General features: G+C 41.5%; 1 protein-coding gene across 2 annotated transcripts in view; it reads right to left on the reverse strand.

The window, feature by feature from the left end:
• The window catches only part of KCNAB1 (potassium voltage-gated channel subfamily A member regulatory beta subunit 1), a 451,442-nt gene that overhangs the window by 64,019 nt on the left and 369,770 nt on the right, over positions 1–17,653 (reverse strand). The window contains exon 8 of one of the 2 annotated variants that reach the window (XM_027875933.1): positions 10,641–10,727. The exons of the other annotated variant lie outside the window; for it this stretch is intronic. Coding sequence (XP_027731734.1) covers positions 10,641–10,727 — 87 coding nt within the window. The remainder of the gene's footprint in view (positions 1–10,640; positions 10,728–17,653) is intronic. 2 annotated transcript variants of the gene reach the window in all.

The raw sequence follows: 17,653 nt of genomic DNA on the forward strand, positions 1-17,653 counted from the left end.
ACCCAGGGTCACACAGCTAGCAAGGGTCAGAATTTGAACCTTGGAGTCCTTGTCACCAAATCCATCACTCTATCTACTATGCTATGTTGTCTCTCAAAATGTACCCATAGAAATATAATTGTCTTGGGGTCCAGACTTGTGTTTTCACTGGCATAGGGAACTCCCCAGTGCAGAAACTCTCTCCATGAATGCAGATCTACACCTGCTTTGCCACTTACAATCTTACAGAGTTGCTTGGGGGACTAAGAGATTAAGAGATCTGTCCAAGGTCACAGGGTCACAGCTAGTCTGAGTCAGAGGCATGACTGGAACCCAGGTCTTTCAGATTCGGAGAACAACTATTTTTTACCTTTGCCATACTGCTACATATATATGGTATATAGTAACACAGATGCAGTATGGCATGGTAAATTGAGTCAGGAAGATGAATTTAATTCCGGCCTCTGAAACTTTCTAGCTGTGTGACCTTGGGCAGACCTGAGCCTCAGACAACTCCATAGCAATTACCTCCCAAATCACTCCCAAGTTGACATGCATTGTCTATTGGTGCAAAGAGTTCCAACACCTGGAGTCCCCCACATCCACACAATCACAGAACTTTTTTTGTGTTCAAATATACAGGAATATGCCTTAACTGGGGGGAAAGGAGAGACACATGGGAAAATAAGATGTTAAAAGACTTGAAGAAAATCTTGGAAGACTCTCCGGTGTCCATCCCTGCTGATATACTTTCTTTGGGAAAAGATGAGATTTATCATTTGGGGAGAGACTTAATAAGGGGGCAGTGAATGGATTATTGAAAGGAGCTGAATCAGAATTGGCTGAGTCAAAGCAGCAGACGTCAGCAAGTTCAAATTTCCGTCACATTCATTCTAGGAGAGAAGGAATTCATTTAGGGACATTTGCATGTGGATTTTTTTTTGCTACGAGCTTAGTAGAGTTTAGGATTTGTCCTTAGAGATAGGAATCATTTTCTCCAAATTAATTTCTTTAAAACTCAGCTGTCACAGCCTCCTAAGCCGAGGGGCTAAATGGATCTGATAGACATGAGGAGCCCTGGGGAACCGCACTGCTGGGGTCATAAATGAAAAGCTTCAGATAATTTTAATCTCATATGATACTCTGGGGCAATAGCAGCTGTTACAAATCACCTGCTCTATTCAACTCAGCCCATTTATTTATCCATCCGATTTCTGGAGAAGGAGCTAACATCAGGCAGTTATGCTTACGGTAGGTGAGAATAAAGGGCATTTTGTGGAACTTGGGGACAGCTGGCCAACACCAGATTCCTCTCTAAATTACGCTGACATGAATTCAACTAGATCAGAAACATGAAGGGAAATCGGAATGAAGCCAGTTACAGAGTAGAGAAAAAATATTTGTGGATGTCAGAAAACAAGAAGGGGCATTATGGAGGAAGCCCAAGTCAATTTTCAAGAGGAAAAAAATGAAATTAGATTTCCAAATTTTTTGACAAACAATAGAGCTTCAAGAACTCAAGGGAAAGATTTTCTGTCTCATACTACTAGTTGTGTGACCCTGGACAAGTCACTTAACCTCGTTTCCTGATCTGTAAAATGAGGATAATAATAGAACTTAACTCCCAGGGCTGTTGAGAGGATCAAACAAGAGGCTATCGCAGCTGCCTTATTCTATTATTATATCATGTTATAAGAGATATTATATATCTCTTATTATTAGTTATCTCTAGTTATTGCTGTTATCAGTGTTTCACTGAGAAGGCTTTGCAATGTTCCAAACCCAATGCAGAAATGAAATTCATTTCCTCCTGACTTCAACTGCAATGTGCTCTATCCACTAAACATCCACACTGAAAAAACAAAGTGGATAAAGAATATATATTGCACTAATGATGACGTGCAGCTGGATGGATATCCATTGAACCAGTCCTTCCACAGATATATGTGTATATGCAATATCTATCTAAGGGATCATGCATGTATGTATGCATATATTTGCTTGCACAGTACATATATATTAGATAAATGCTATAAAAAAAGATAAATGCTATAGATGAAGAATTAGCTAACCCAGAAATGAGTAGGAGTAGGTGATTGATCTGGGCCATATCTAGAAAACAGTGCAATAGCCTTCAACAATCCCAAACTGCTCACTGCTATAGAATCCATCTCTTCAATTATAATAATGTCCCAAATGATAGACTACATGGCTATGAATCATAGAACGCCATAATCTCATAAGAGGAAAAATGACAGGTAACCCAAAGGTCAGTGGAAAGACACATCATAGGGCATGAATAGGCTTGCAGTATTGGAAGGTCCTGAAAGACATCATGAAGGCTGATTGAGTGCCAAAGGAGGTGCACCAGTCATGCTGCACGAATAAGAAGCCACGAATGGATGATCCATTTCCTACACTGGTACTCCTGAGACAGTCAAAGAACCCGAAGAGACCTTCAGCATGCCAGGCCCTAGTGGAGGATTTATGGAAATATCAGTGGCACGAGATGACCCCACTGGGATAAAAGCAAGCAGAATGACAAGCTGTGGAGGGATTATGTTATTTATTAGTTATTATTACTTATGATTAAAAATGAAATCATGGATCCATTCTATGTTTTGGGGTAGCCAAAAGATTGTAAGAGATTACAAATTTTAGCACTTGAAGAGACCTTAGAGCCCATCCATTTCAATCCTCTCATTTTTTTTCAAATGAGGTAACTAAGCCTAGAATGTTTGAGTGATTTAACCAGTCTCACAAGATAGTAATTAGCAAAGGTGAGATTCTAACCCAGATCCTCTGACTCTCAGGCCAGCCTTCTTTCCCCTGTGCCATGCTGCAGATGAATGGGTGCTTTAGGACAAAATGCCCACATTGTGTCCATTAAAAGCATCGAGACTCTAATCTTATAGGACTTCCTCCTTAACAAGATGAGGCTTATTTTCACCTTTGCCATGAACTGACTCTAGAAGAATTATTTGAATGGGAGCATGAAGGGTGGGAGTGAAGGTAGCTCTTTAGGCCACTTCTTTGTGAATATCTGAAGCATGTTCAATGTGCCAGGACACATTCAGTCCTTAAGCATATACTGCTAGAGGAAATTCAGGAACACAAGTAGAGAAAGTTCCTGGAGCTGATGTGGTTAATGGAAGCTTCCGAAGACCCTTGAACAACCTAGAACTTTGGCATCTTTCAATTTCAGAAGATGGACGAATGAGGCAGTGGTGGCCAGTATGATCCATAAGATTGTCTGGACTATAATTAATAAGAGATTATAGAAATATTACTAATTTGGGCAAGGAGTACGAGATGAAAAATAGCATGGGTACATTCCAAATTAGTTTCCCAAACAATGAATGGGGATATTCCTAGGAGGTACACAGACTAAAAGGTTGATCCTCTTCTGACCTTGGTCTGAAAAGCTGCATAGGGCATAATTTGCTTAGAAATTGCCCTTGAAGGATCCCTCTAGTGCTTGGAGACTTTTATTCTGGGGTCATACGAAGAATGATAAACTGGAAGGATCAATGTGAGATTTGACAATACCGTAAACAAACAAATATGAAGATATAGCCACTCAGGTAGGGTGGGGGTAGTTGAAAGAAAGCTGGCTGACCCTGGAGTTGGGAGAGGCCTTGGTTCAATTCCTGCCTCCAACCTTCCCACTTTCTTTTCAGATACCTGACATGATCACACAGCCACCACTGTCATGTTGCAAGTCCAGCCTTGAATCCAAATGGAAAAGAGATTGCTTGTACTGTAGATGGTGAGGAGCCCTCACTGTCAATAGGTGTTCGTGTTTGTAGAAGACATTGGGCTAATTACATCAAACCCCAGAACATTACAGAGCCTCCAAAGGAAGATCCATAATTAGTCAAGGGCTTGGCCGGGCTGGAAAAATCAAATGGATGAAGACTGTCTATTGGCCAAACTCTAATATGCAGCCCATTGCACTGGCCTGCCAGTCTGCAAATCTTGGAGTGACTCAGCAATTGGATGATGACCCAGACCTAGAATTAAAAAGGAAGAATAGAGTAGTTGGATCATATTGGAAAGAAGAGACAGGAGATATTCTCATTTTTGTTTTTGAATCCCAAACATCTGACACAATGCCTGGTGCATTATGCTTATTAAAGGCTTGTTGAATCTAATTGAATACAATTGGGGAAATTGAGCAGTGCTTTTAATGACCCTAAACTTCTCCCTCAAACAGTCATCTTTTTTTTTTTAGTAGCAATGCTGTGTTAAGGCATATAACAGCAAAGCTGTACATAGCTAAAGAATGGAGACTATGTAGATGAAGCTCTTTGAACAATGGAAACAAATACTGGGTGACTGAGAATCAGTTCAGGGTTTACTTTACTCTGATAGAGATCAACCATAGATTTCAAAGGGCTTATGGGTCTGGTTTACAACAACTCATTAGAGAGAGAGGGCCTTGTACTGTTGGGAAGAAGAAAAGAACAAAAAGAACGAAGGAAGGAAAGAAGGAGAGGAAGAGGAGGAGAAGGAGAAGAACTAGGGCTTGGGTTGATTTTTCCAGGGAATCATAAAATATTCTATAGATGCCAGAGAATGTACCATAGACAGATGGCCCAGCAGATGCTATAAGAGAAAATCGACTTACTACTGAGTGAACCAAAAAAAAAAAAAAAAAAAAAAAAGAAGGGAAGGGAAAAAGGGAACACTCTACCATGGACTGTCAGGACCACATTCCCTTGGCCTAAAAATTCCGGCTGTGCTCCCCAGGACTAGATAGTACAAATGAAGCATTCTCCCTCCTCTCCACCCTGCTGGGTTTGGCAGCGAGTTAATCTTTGGAGCAGACTTGCTTTTCTGTCGATGTGCGCTTAAGAGCAGGGCCGGAACGGTGTAGTGTTGTGCTCTGTCCAGGGTGGGCAGGGGAGACCTAACAGGTATGGCGTAACTCCAAGGAATGTACAACCAACCAATAAGAGGGTGGGTGGCATCCTATCCTAGTCCATCACAGAGCTCGCCTCCACACAGCCAAGACACTTTCCCCTCAACACTGACACACTCTCTCCGCTCTTCAAGCTCTTCCCACATTCCCCCATTCTGAGCTGGGTGTTGCTGCCTCCCAGTAGCTGTGACCCAACCATTATTGGGCACCCACTCACAGAAGCAGCAGCATGGTCACATTGGGAAAATTTTGCTCCTGAACACTCTCAACATACCCACTTTCTCCCAGTTCACCCAGCTGTAGCAGGGGGGCACTTCACTCCACTCTGGGCCAATGTCCTGTGAATGGAGCCCTGCCCCTCCAGCATTTGTTTTGGGTAGAGCAATAGAGTGAGTCCCATAGGATAAGCAGTCACGGATAGGTCATGATCTCTTTACATTATCTGTCATACCCTCTGTACCCCAATCCCCACCAAATCCAAGCCTCCTCCAAATTTCCCCATTACTGTCAATCAAACATCCTTCCTTGACCAGAGTTATGCCTTCACTTCACATGTCTAATCAGGTGCCATTTCTGTTTTCATTTGTCTTTGATCTGCCCCCCCGCTCTCTGCTGAAAAGGTCACAACCCTAGTTCAGGCCCTTATCCCTTTTCACAAGGAGTACTGCAAAAACCTCCTGATTTATCCCCCTAACTTTTCCTGCCTGCCCCTTCTCCAATACACCTTCCACATGGCTGCCAAAGTGATTTCCTAATGCCAAAGACTGACCTTATTGCTCTCACCTCAGCAAACTCCAAGGGTTCTCACATCCTGGGGGTTCATGCTCAATTTTTTTAATTGATAGGGGTATATGGTTAAAAAAAAGAGCTCAGAGACTGTGGTAGTGACTAGAATAATGCATCTGGAGTCAGGAAAACCTGGATCCAAAACCCATCTCAGCTACTTAGCGGTATGGCCCATTCCGGGCAATCACTTAACCTTCATGTGGGAGACACAAAGACTTGCCTGCTAAGTCGTATCTGTGAGGAAACCAGCCTCAATGGAGGAAGTACTTACCTGGAGAATTTCCCATGCTGATAAATAATGCAATCAGAGATTCTTCAGCTAATTGAGTATATTAAAAGAGTTCCAAATGGGGTCACAAAGGGTTGGACATAATCAAACAGTAACAGCAACAAAAATATCAAAGGAAAGGACATGTGAAGAAAGAAGCAGGGGATACCATATTGCCAGGGTGGTAAAAATGTTCCATTGGGCATGGTCCTCTAGCTAAACCATGTAATGAACAATGTGTGGGAGCTGATGAAAATTTGCCCCTGAAAATGTCTCCTTAAATCAATATACTTTGCATTTGTAAAACATCATTATCTAAGTTACTCAAAATGCTTTTCAGTAGGTAGAAATTCAATTCAACAACTATGTACTAAGGCACTATTCTAAACACTAGGCACACAAAACCAAAAATGAAATAAAACCTGCCCTCAATGAGCTTATATTCTAATTTTGTAAAAAAAAAAAGATCTTTGTAGGTTCTTCAGGATTTAGGCAGGATATAGAGACCACCACTCCTATTTTAAGAGGTATAAATTAGCTCCATATCTCTGAATACCTGCTTCCTTTCCTCCCTGAACCACCCACACTCTATCAGTTGTTATTCAGCCATTTTTCAGGTTGTGTCTAGCCTTATTTGGTCTTTTCTTGGAAAAGATTCTGAAGTGGTGTTCCATTTCCTTCTCCAGCTCCTTTTATAGATGAAGAAATTGAAGCGAACAGAGTTAAGTGACTTGCCCAGGGTCACACAGCTAAAGTATCTGAGGCCTGATTTGAACTCAGGACGATGTCTTCCTGACTTCAGGCTGGGCACTCTGTGCCCTATGGCGCCACCTAGCTGCCCCACTCTATGAGTACCTTTCACCTGTTACTGTACCTACGGATGCCTCATAAAGCCTGCTTCTTACGAGCCTGCCCAGAGTGCTGGGCTGTTGCAGTCCCATTAGACTTTGGAGCAGGTGCAGATTGTATAACTGGTTCTGGTCCACTGACCATGTGGTGAGGAGGAGTGTATGATTGACAGCAGCAGCATAGCTGGAGCTGGGATACATTTAGAAGGCATTAGTTAGCTGGAACCTGTTTCTTCCCCTAATTTGCCTTCTTCCTACCTGGCAGTATCCCATAGAGAGAAAAGAGAGCCCCAGGTCCTCCCTGTTTAAGGTCAACAGTCTGGGAATGCAGGCCTCAGATTTTTGTTATTGTTTGCTCTTATATTCTAAGTGAGGGAGATGGCAATGACCTTGGAAGCCCAGGTGAGCAAGCCTCCTGGGGCCTGGCACTTGAGTCAATGCTGGCTTTTTCAGCTGGGCATCCATGTCCTGAGGATCTAGGAAGGAGGAGGGGCCTTCTGAGCCCAGCCCATGGGTAGCTAAGACAGGAACCCTTCAGCTGTGATGCCCCATTTGGACCTGAACTTGGTGAGACCAGTACTGCATAGACACTCAGTCATCTGAGCCCAAGTTCCACTGAAAAAAGGGGCGTGGGGTATAGTGTGCCTGCCAGGGAAATGCTTCTCCTTCTGTTCTTGCTATATCTTTGAGATAAATATCCTTTTGTGAAAGCTGGTTGATGTTCATTGGTAAAGTAAAATTTGGATGCTAATAGTGGAGGGAGCAGATCAGGGTCTTGAGCCAACGGCATCGGAGAAGTTATACCCCAAATTCTCAGGGGCATCCCCAGAAAGTTAAGGGGGGAGATGTAGCTGACCTTGTCCTAGGAGAGTAAGTCATCACTACACATGAAGTAGAAAAAGCTGAATAGGAGAACGTGTTTCCAAATTCTGGAATCTCCTTGGGATAGAATGAGGAACTAACATGCCTTAAGACTCAGCAGAATCGTTAATCCTAGAAGCAAAGGGCACATGTGTTGTTCTCCCAGGGCCAGCACGAGGCTCAGACTGGAGCACATCCAGCAGGTGTAATTGCTCGTGGAGGAGCCTGGCTAATCTCTCTCCCACAAAAACAAAATGCTGTAATTGCTGTCAGCCACCGTGTCGGTGGAACTGTCCTTTCCTTAGACTGTGTGACATTCTACCTCCTGCTCCTGAGCGGGAAGGTGACTCCTGGCTCCTGAGACACAGCATGCTGTATTCTTGGACCAGACCAACTTCTGGTGAATCCCCATTGCTCACTGTTCTTGGCATCCTTAGTGGGTACCATGAACTTGGAGCAATAATGATGCCCCATGATGCCAGTGGTAATTTTGCCAGAGTTCAGTGGCATTAGATACAGGAAATACATAGGAAACATTTGTGGCTTTATGATTTCCCATTTGGAAGGTTACCAAGTATGCTGAGCCCACCAGTGTCTTGAACACCCAGTCCAGAGGCACTAATGCCTCTTACTGATACTATGCAGCTCCTGTGGGATGGAGGATTCTCTCTATGAAGGTAACTATGTCTAGAACGACCTCTAGTTAACATCTTAGATTTTGGTCCCTAATTGAGGGCTTTTCTCTACAGGTATTGGCACAGCTCAGTAACTGATGATTTCCCTCTTTGAGGGGATGTCAAGAATATATTCCTGCAAATGCAGAGGTACTCCTGCATTTGTAAACGTAATGGTAAAAAGAGAATGTAAGCTCCTTGAGGCAGGTACTCTGTGTGTGCGCGCCCTAGCACAATTCCTGATAAACAGTAGGCACTTAATACATCCTTGTTATATTCAATTTTGTTAAATCTCTGATTGTGAGTTAATCCAGAGGCCCTCACAGCTCACCTTCTCCCTAGTCCATCCACCCCCCCTCTTCTATTGCTGCCCACCAAAATCTTCAAGGTTGAATTTAAATGACACTTCCTCCAGGATGACTTCCCTAATTGTGGTATTATCTCCCCTTCCTCTATAAGACTTTGCACCTTTTTTTGGTTCTTTTCGCCTCTGGCTTCCATTCTTTCCACGTTTATCTTATCTCCTTCCTGGAGCAAGAGCTTCTTCAGGACAGCAACTGGCTCTTACTAACCTTAAGTCCCCTGTAAAGACTGCGATGAGGATTGGTGCAGCATGGGAACTTAAACACAGATCCACTGACTTGATGCCTTGGCACCATCCCAGAGGGGATTCAGTCACTGCATTAAACAGCAGAGTGATTTTAGCCAAGGAGCCCCTCAAAGCTACAGCCTATTTTACAGGTTTTGCTAATTTCTCTTTGGTGCCATAGTTTTATATGTGATTGAGAACAGTGTGACATTTTATGTTCAAAATCTACGTATGAATCTTATGAAGTGTGTAACACTTTTGCATTTATTCTAACAAATATCTAGTCTAAAAGAAGAAGCATCTCCCACCTCCTCTTTAAATAATGCTATTCTTTTGGCATTCAGGCGCTCATATACAACAAACTCCCATTTATTCAAGATTCAGACAACCAGAAAGTTCCCAGGCAGAAATAGATTTTTTTTTTTGCATGCTACATGAGATGATTCACGAGAAGGCCCCAGTCCCAAAAATCAGCTGTGCCCTCCCACTCCCATTATAACCATTAAACCCATTAGGTGCACATTATGAGTTCCATTTCAATTCAACCCAAACGCATGCTTATTAAATACATATTATATACAGGACACTGGCAGTCATTGAGGTAAAACCACAGATCCAGAGTTAGAAGGGACATTTCTACAACCACTGGGCTTTTTCTCTGTTCTTGGCCTCAAACTTAGGAATGTTTGGCAAATTGAATTAAATTGAATTGAATTTTTAAATGTTTCCCATTTCTGAAGCAGAGAAAAAGAAGCCCTTAAAGACCATTAGCCACACTAACAGTAAGGAATAGGTAACCTGAGCTTTGGCACGGGGCTCTCTCATCACCCCCGATTCTGCTTCCTCCTGAGGCATGGGGGGTGTCAGGGGTTGTTGGAGGGGCATCCATGGGCTGTCTGCTCTGCTGGCCCAACTGCATGTGACTAGGGTGGACTGTCCTCCGGGTGTCCCTTCCCGCCTTCCCCATTCAGCTGAAATTCCCAGATTTGACTTTGCTGAGCTCCCTGAAGAGTATCAGGAGCTCAGAAACAGTCTCCTGTTGGATTTTGGCTTGGAGTAAATCCTCCTGGCTTCCACTGCTAGAGACAGAAATATAGGTGGACCTAGGGAAGTTATTTATTGAGCAAGAAGAACCAAATTTGACATAAGAATGTTCAGGTAATAAAGTTCCTCAGTAATTCATTTGACTCTTTGTTTATTAGAATCACAAACAAGGGGATGGACCTGGGAAAATGGACATGATAATTTGGCAAGGAGACCAAACTCATTCTCTTACTGTCTTTTTTTTCTTTTTAAAGAAAAATGCAGTGTTTAGTCAGAAGCAGCGTTTCCTAAACTGTGGTATACCAACCCCTAAGGATTCCATGGATAGTTTTTAGGGGGTCCGTGAATGGGGATGGGATAAAAAACACATCTTTCTTTTCACTAACCTCTAAGTGAAAACAAGCATTTCCTTCAATTATGAATGAAGATGACAAACATTATTCTACGATGAGATCCACAGGCTTTCTATGAACAGTCCAAGAGTTCTATACCGTAGACACAGTTGAGAACCCTTGGCCTGAAAGTAAATGCTGAGGACCCATAAGAGTTTGAGGCCAGTGATGGGTGCACATTGACTGGTTCCTCCTGAATCAGCTCCACAGCCTGCTAGCACAGGGCTATCAGGCAGGTTCAATGACTTTGAAACCAGGAAATAGGACTCACTGACCTTCCATGGGTGTGTTGCTGTCAGGCCGATTGGCAAACACAACATCCACGTATTCGAGCTGCAGTCTCTGGAGGGAACCCTTCAGTCCTGAAATGAACAACAGAGTCACACACACAATCCAGGGTGTTTCTAATACCTTCAAGTCAATGCAGAACAAGTCAACAACTTAACAAACATTTATTAAGCACGTACTGAGTGCTGAGCATTGTGCTAAGTGCTGTGAATACAAAGAAAGGGAGAAACAGAACTTGGCCTCAAGGAGCTTACCTTCTAATGAATGAAAGGATGTTAACTGGATGCTTCACCACATTAAAAAATGTCAAAGTGCTCCTCAGCGTATCTTTTCAGACTTTCTTTTTTGGTTATAATAATGCTTGGATTAGAAAACATACTTGAACCCGGAATCAATAAATGTTTGTTGAGCTGTTCTTCAGAGACCCAGAGGCATGTCCAGAGTCAGATTTAAGAATAAAGACCACTTCTTTTTTCTCCTTAAAAGATGAAAATATGTCTTTACCTTAAATTTAATCTCGCTGGGTCTCAGGTTCCTCAACTATAAATTAATGAAGTTGGACTGGAGAGTCTTAATCTGGCACTAGTGAGCTTGTTTTCTATTATTTCAATTACTATTTCAATATGTTTGGTTTCCTTTGTGATCTAGCACTTAGCATAGTGATTGGCACATAGTAGATGCTTAACAAATGTTTATTGATGGATTCTGTTTTTAATTTGATCCACTTAAAAACTTGATTCTGAGAAGGGTTCTGTAGGCATCACCAGACTATCATTGGGGTTCCTGACACACAAAAAGGTCAAGAACTTGGACCAGGTGGGCTCTGAGTTTCCTTCTAGCTCTGTCTCTAGGATCTTATGGTTGCTTTTTTTTCTTGGTCTCAGAGCGTTAAAAAAAATCACCAGCTCATACATTTAGAGCTAGAAGGAAACTCAGCATCCACCCAGTTCAACCCCCTCTTTTTCTGATGAGGACCCTGAAACCCTGAGAGCTAAGGATTCTCCTAGGGATGCTGGTACTAAGTGACAGGTTCTGGGACTCCAGTGTTCTTTTTACTACCATCAAAACCATTCCCCCAGCAGCCCAGAGATCGATTATGCAAACACGGGAAGGATCTGTGATTGTTCGAGTAGGAAACTCCCACTGTGGGAACTCTCTCCACCAACCACAGAGTGCATATCACAATTTAGAAAATAAATCCTAGGGAGCTGATTGGGACTCCACAAGTTTAAACCATTTGCCCAGGATCACATAGTGTCAGAAATATACAGAAAAATGAAATCCAAGAATAGACACATGGGAGCATTACAATTTATGGGGAAATGAATTGAGGGCTTGACCTAGAACGCTAATACACAGATGTCACGCTTTGTACAACCCCCCCAATACTTTACCATTTTTATTCTCCTCATTCTTTAGAAAACAGCTACTACATTAAGAATTTAGAAAAAAACTAACTCAAAAACATAGGGAAATAGTGAGGGAAATAAGAATAAGGTTTCTGTGCCTGATAGCCATATCCCAGTTCTAATTACTTGGCTGCTTGCTGTGAATAGTTAGAGAAATTAATTAATTTCGCTAAAACTAACATTTTCCTGAAATATTGTTATGGAGTGTGATTCAATGCACCCAAAAGAAAGAAATATTTTACCTCATTTTCCTGAGAAACAGCATTTTCCTACCAACTTGTTTAATTACATGGAAGGACTGAATATTTTAAATTTGTTTTTTATTATGTGTATAAAATTCATTGTGTGTTAAATGAAGCTCAAATTTAAATTTGATTGGTTTGATTTGGCTTTTTAGCTGACTTAAAAGCCAACCATCTTTTTTTTTTTCCTGATAGAGAAGTGAAGGGTCAGAGTATGGTTTGGAAAATGTTTTGGTCACCAAGATGACAATGGATGGTGAAGGTTGAAGTCCAGACTCACTTAGAGGCCTAGTTTAGCTAAGGTCACATTCTTGGAAGAGCTAATGATACAGTGGTTAGTAGGAGACCACAACCTCAGATAGGCTACATTCTCATACCTGCTTTCACCCCCAGAACAGAAATTTTCCCCTCTGTTTCTATAATATCCTCAGTCTAGAGTATCTCCAATCAACCCAATGGGAACTTTGAAATTCCTAAAATTTTCTCAAAAGAAAATCAATTTAATTCCTTTGAATTGATCAGAAAATCTGTGCTGTAGAGCCCTTCTGAGTAAAGTTTATCCTGAAAAGAATTTATCTCCTTCAAATAATCTACATTATTTTGTGATATCACTTTCTAGTTTCTTTTCAATAGGACCCCCTCATTCTTTTTCCCCCCATATACCCATGGAGTTTTTAGTGCATGTTTATATATGCCCCACCAAAGGTTGCTGTTGGAAATCCAGATGAACTCATGCTGCTCACAAAATATATGCCCCAGGGAAGTTACAGATTAAAGGACTTTGGGGCGGCCAAATCATAACTGCAAAGCACTGTGGGTCCTGAGCTACTTAAAGGAAGTTTGGCAAAGGGAAGCCTCCATCTGTAAGACATTTGCCTCAGGTATCCAGCTTTTAAGTTTGAATTTGGCTCTGGGATGTTCACAATGTTAATCCTTTTTTAAAAAGTCTTTTCTAAGATTTCTTTTCCTCCCCCCCCCCAAAAAAGCAAGGGCAGCATATTCATTGTGAAGGGCACACTAAAATGGTGAGGTTATCCCAGCCAGGGCTTTCATGGAGATCAAGGGAGAGATAACTTCTGTAAGTGTTTCTGAAACCATAAAGCCAACTTACATATCAGGTCTTAGAATTCTTAACTTTCTTCAAAGCTCAGGTTCAGATATTACCTTTCACAAGAAGCCTTTTCTGAGCTCTTCAGATATCAAGGTGATATAGTAGATAGAAAGCTAGGCCTGGAGTCATGAAAACCTAAGACCAGATCCAGCCTTGGATGTTTACTAGCTCTGTGACCTTGGGCAAGTCAATTAACCTCTGTTTGCCTCAGTTTCCTCTTCTGTAAAATAGGGATAACAGTAGCACCTACCTCTCAGAGTTGTTGTGAGGATTGAATGAGATATTTGCACATAGTAGGTGAAATAGAATCATGACTCTTTGTCTTGAAATGATTTTGGATCACTTTGTATTTAGATGTCTGTGTCTCTACTTTATCTCTCCCCTCCCTCCAAGTAGAATGTAAGTTACTTGACTGTGAGGACTCTTTTGGGTTTTATCCCTCTATCTCTAATACCTTGCACAATGCCTTGGACCGGTTGAAGGGACTGGAGGAGAATCTATTATTTCACTAGTCTAGGGAAGTCCTGATGAGATAATTTTCTTTACCAATGCAGATCAACAATTCCCATTCTTAGAGAGTTGGGGGGGAGGGGCAGTGAGAGATTAAGCATCTTACCCAAAGTTCCTCAGCCAGTACAGTCATAGGAGGGACCTGAACCCCAGCCAGAGGCCAACTCTCTATCTGCTAGATGCAGGGGTGGGGAACCTATGTCCTTGAGGCCATATGTGGCACTCTAGGTCCTCAAGTGTTGCCCTTGACAGAATCAGGCCCACACTTGAGGACCCAGAGGGACACATGTGGCCTGGAGGCCAAAGGTCCCCCACTCCTGTGAAAGCTTACAAATGTTTGGTAAACTGAATTAAATTATTAGGTAAATGGAGAATAAGATGTGGCATCCAGTTTCCTTCCATTGCCGATGAAACTCTTGGATGAGATTCTCTGATTTACTGTATCGTTTAGAAGTCACATTTTCAAAATATTCCTTTTATATTATTAGGCAGAAAGCTCATTCACCTAATGAGTTCTAGAGCCATATTTGGCAAAGAAGCAGTAGAGCATTTTAGCACCAGATGGGAATTTTATGACATTTAACTAAAGTAGAAAAGCCACCCCCTGAGAGAGGGAGCATGGAGTAGTGTGGTGATTCCCAATTTTTTTTTGTCTTAAAAACCCTTAAAAACAACAGCAGCAGCAGCAACAATAATAACCACAAAGCATTGTGACAACTCCCTCCGGGAGTAATTTAATATACTATTCCTAATATTCTTTACACTTATAAATAATATTTAGTGTGAACCCTTTGGACCATCTCCGAACCACTAAACTGGAACTGCTAGAATATTAAGTAGAACGTCAGATCTGCAATCAGGGGGACCTGCTTTGGAATCCTGCCTCAAACACTTGCCGCCCACCTGGATAATACTAAGTGACTCAGTCCTCTCATCTGTAAAATGGATGGGCCGGGACTGATGGAATCTAGGCTCCCTTCTAGCTCTAATTCTCAATTTGTATGAATATTCTGTTTTCCCAATCATAGAAATCTTAGAGAATGTTGTGCCTATCTGGAACAAAGACAAGGACTTTGTATTCACTGTGTGTGAGGCCTTTAATGGGAGGTTTTCAAAGTCCATTTATGCATGAGTAAAGCTCATTTTGTACTTCATGAACTATGTTGCTTGACCAAGATCATCTCTCTCCTCTCCTCCCCAGATATAGGGCTGACTACATGTGAACTTGGCTTCTGCCTCAAGGCCCTGTCCTCCAGAAATCCCCATTCCTCTTTGTTGGGTTAAGTTCAGAACAGCAGAGGTGAAAGGGAGGGAAGCTGGATTGGATATATACCTATGGAGAATAAGACGGGGGAGAAAGACTCAACAGATGGACTCCCCAGGAGGCAGCACTCAATGAACAATCCAGTGAACAGAATGATGCTGGAGATTGAGTCTGACGAAGGGCCAAGGCAAAGGCCAAACTCATATGAGGGCTGGAGAAATTCGAGCTCTGTCCGTCAAGATCAGCATAGGAAACGTCAGACTATAGTTATTGTCAGTGAAACTAGGCAATCACCAAAAAGCCTCACCCTAGCTGAGTTTTTTTTTTTTTAAGAGTATAAGGGTTTTAAGTACCACCCACCAAAATAGTGCCTCTGGTCATTGGCATTCCAGGTGCAGGGGCTGATGAAAAATTGGGCTACTGAGCTTGAAGTCTCTCCGGACTTCTATGAGTCTAAAATTTAGTGGTTGTGTCTTCCTTCAAGGTCCCTAAGGTTTTCTCATTATAGTCTGGCCATAAATATTAGAAATGGATCTCTTTCTCTTTTTTTATTTTATTATTTTTTTTAGTATTTCTGGGATCTTTCTATCTCCTATCCTTGGGTGAAACTGTAGACTATAAAATCTTTTTTGAAAACTTCAGTTCTCAAATCTCAAAAGTTTTCTGTTTTGAGTTAATGTTCATATCTGGGGCAGTGCTCATTTGGGCTAAACTGGTTTGCTCTTCTGGAGAGATTAACTCCTCAGAGAACAACTATCATATTCACTTGGGGGAGGGAAATTTTGGGCATTGCTATCAAGCTTTATGAGGTCTGAATAAAATTGACTTTATGAAAAAAGACTCTGAAACTATGCACAAATGTTAGAGAAGATTAAACTAATGGGAATTCAATACCCTGCTTTATCTCTTGATACATAGGATCAGTCCTTCTCAATTTCTTTTTTATTCTCTTCAATTTTACCCTTTTGCCTTCTTTACTGATTTCTATCCTATATCATTCCTTGAATTAAAAAAAATCCCTGATTTTCCTCTTTAGAAGGTGGTGATAGTAACTACCTTCTGTTCAGTTCGTTTAGACTCAGATCTTTTCTGCATTGACTAAGTCCAACTATAGGTCAGCTGTGATGGTCAGTATAGACATAGTAATAGTCAGAGATAGCTGGGTGTTAATACTTTACAATGCCAAGTTGACCACTGTGGTCTGAGGAAGACCTTATTGACATATTGCACTTTGTAGAAGCCAAGAACAGAAGGGATTTCACTAGAACTCTCACTTGGAGAATCCCTCCATAGCCAAAATATGTCCCTTTGCTCTGGCAGCAAGATTTACTTTGGCAGCAAAACAACCTGTACATAGAAATGGGTTGAGCAGTGACAGGACCTCAGGGTCCTTTTAGCCTACATCTGGTGAGTGGTGAAAAAAACATACTCCGTGTAAAACAACAACAAAGTAAGCAACCTGGCTCACAGTTAATAATGACAACAATAGGAAAGCATCATGGCGCTGTGTATGGAGAGTCAACTTAGAAGCCAGGAAGACGTGGGTTCAAGTCTTACTTCCGAACACGTACTGGACAAGCTGTATAACTGCCCAGTGCCCCCAGCCAATTCTGTAAGTTGCACAGAGGAGGCAGTTTTGCATTGGTAGGAGTCAACTCACAAAGGACTTCCCTACACAGATAATTCACGAGTGCAGGCCCAATCAGTGATGGTGATGGTAAAAATAAAACAACCTAGTTAGCACTGTGGATAGAGTGCTGGAGCTTGAGTTCAAATCCAGGCTCAGCCTGGGCAAGTCACTTAACCTCTGCCTCAGTTTCTTCATCTGTAAAATGGGGATCATTATAAAATCTACCTTCCAGGGTTGTTACGAGGATCAAATGATATAATATTTATAGTGTGCTTTATAAACCTTAAAGTGCTATTATATTTATGTCATATTATATTATTATTACATAATAATGATTTTATTAATTAATATAATTATGTAAGCTAATATAAGTATACCATTATACTTACAATATTGCAATAATGATAATTCTTATATCTATTACAATATTTCCATGCAGATAGATAAAATATAGGTGGTCCTACTCTTTGGAAATGTTTGGGACCTGACAGTAAGCACTTAATAAATACTTATTGAATTAAATTTATGTAAGTACATTCTTTAAGGAAAGGGTAAGAAATGGCATTAAAGCAAAAGATTTAACAAGTGCCTAGTGCATGGGCATTCCTGGATGGGAGGAGAGAAGTGGGCAGAAACCCTAATAGTCTAGTAAAAAAAAAATACAGGGAGATCTGCTGAGTCAAAGGAAAGTTCTGACTGACTTCATATTATGTCTATTTACTCATCTATGCATATATTGTAAGCTCCCTGAGGGCTGGGATGGTTTCAAGAATTTTTGTTTGTTTCTTTTTCTTGGTATCTCCAGGAGCTTGGCACCATGCCCTTCTTATAGCA

This window comes from Vombatus ursinus, unplaced genomic scaffold (genome assembly GCF_900497805.2).
Source record: "Vombatus ursinus unplaced genomic scaffold, bare-nosed wombat genome assembly UNPS02014810.1, whole genome shotgun sequence".
Lineage (NCBI taxonomy): Eukaryota > Metazoa > Chordata > Mammalia > Diprotodontia > Vombatidae > Vombatus > Vombatus ursinus.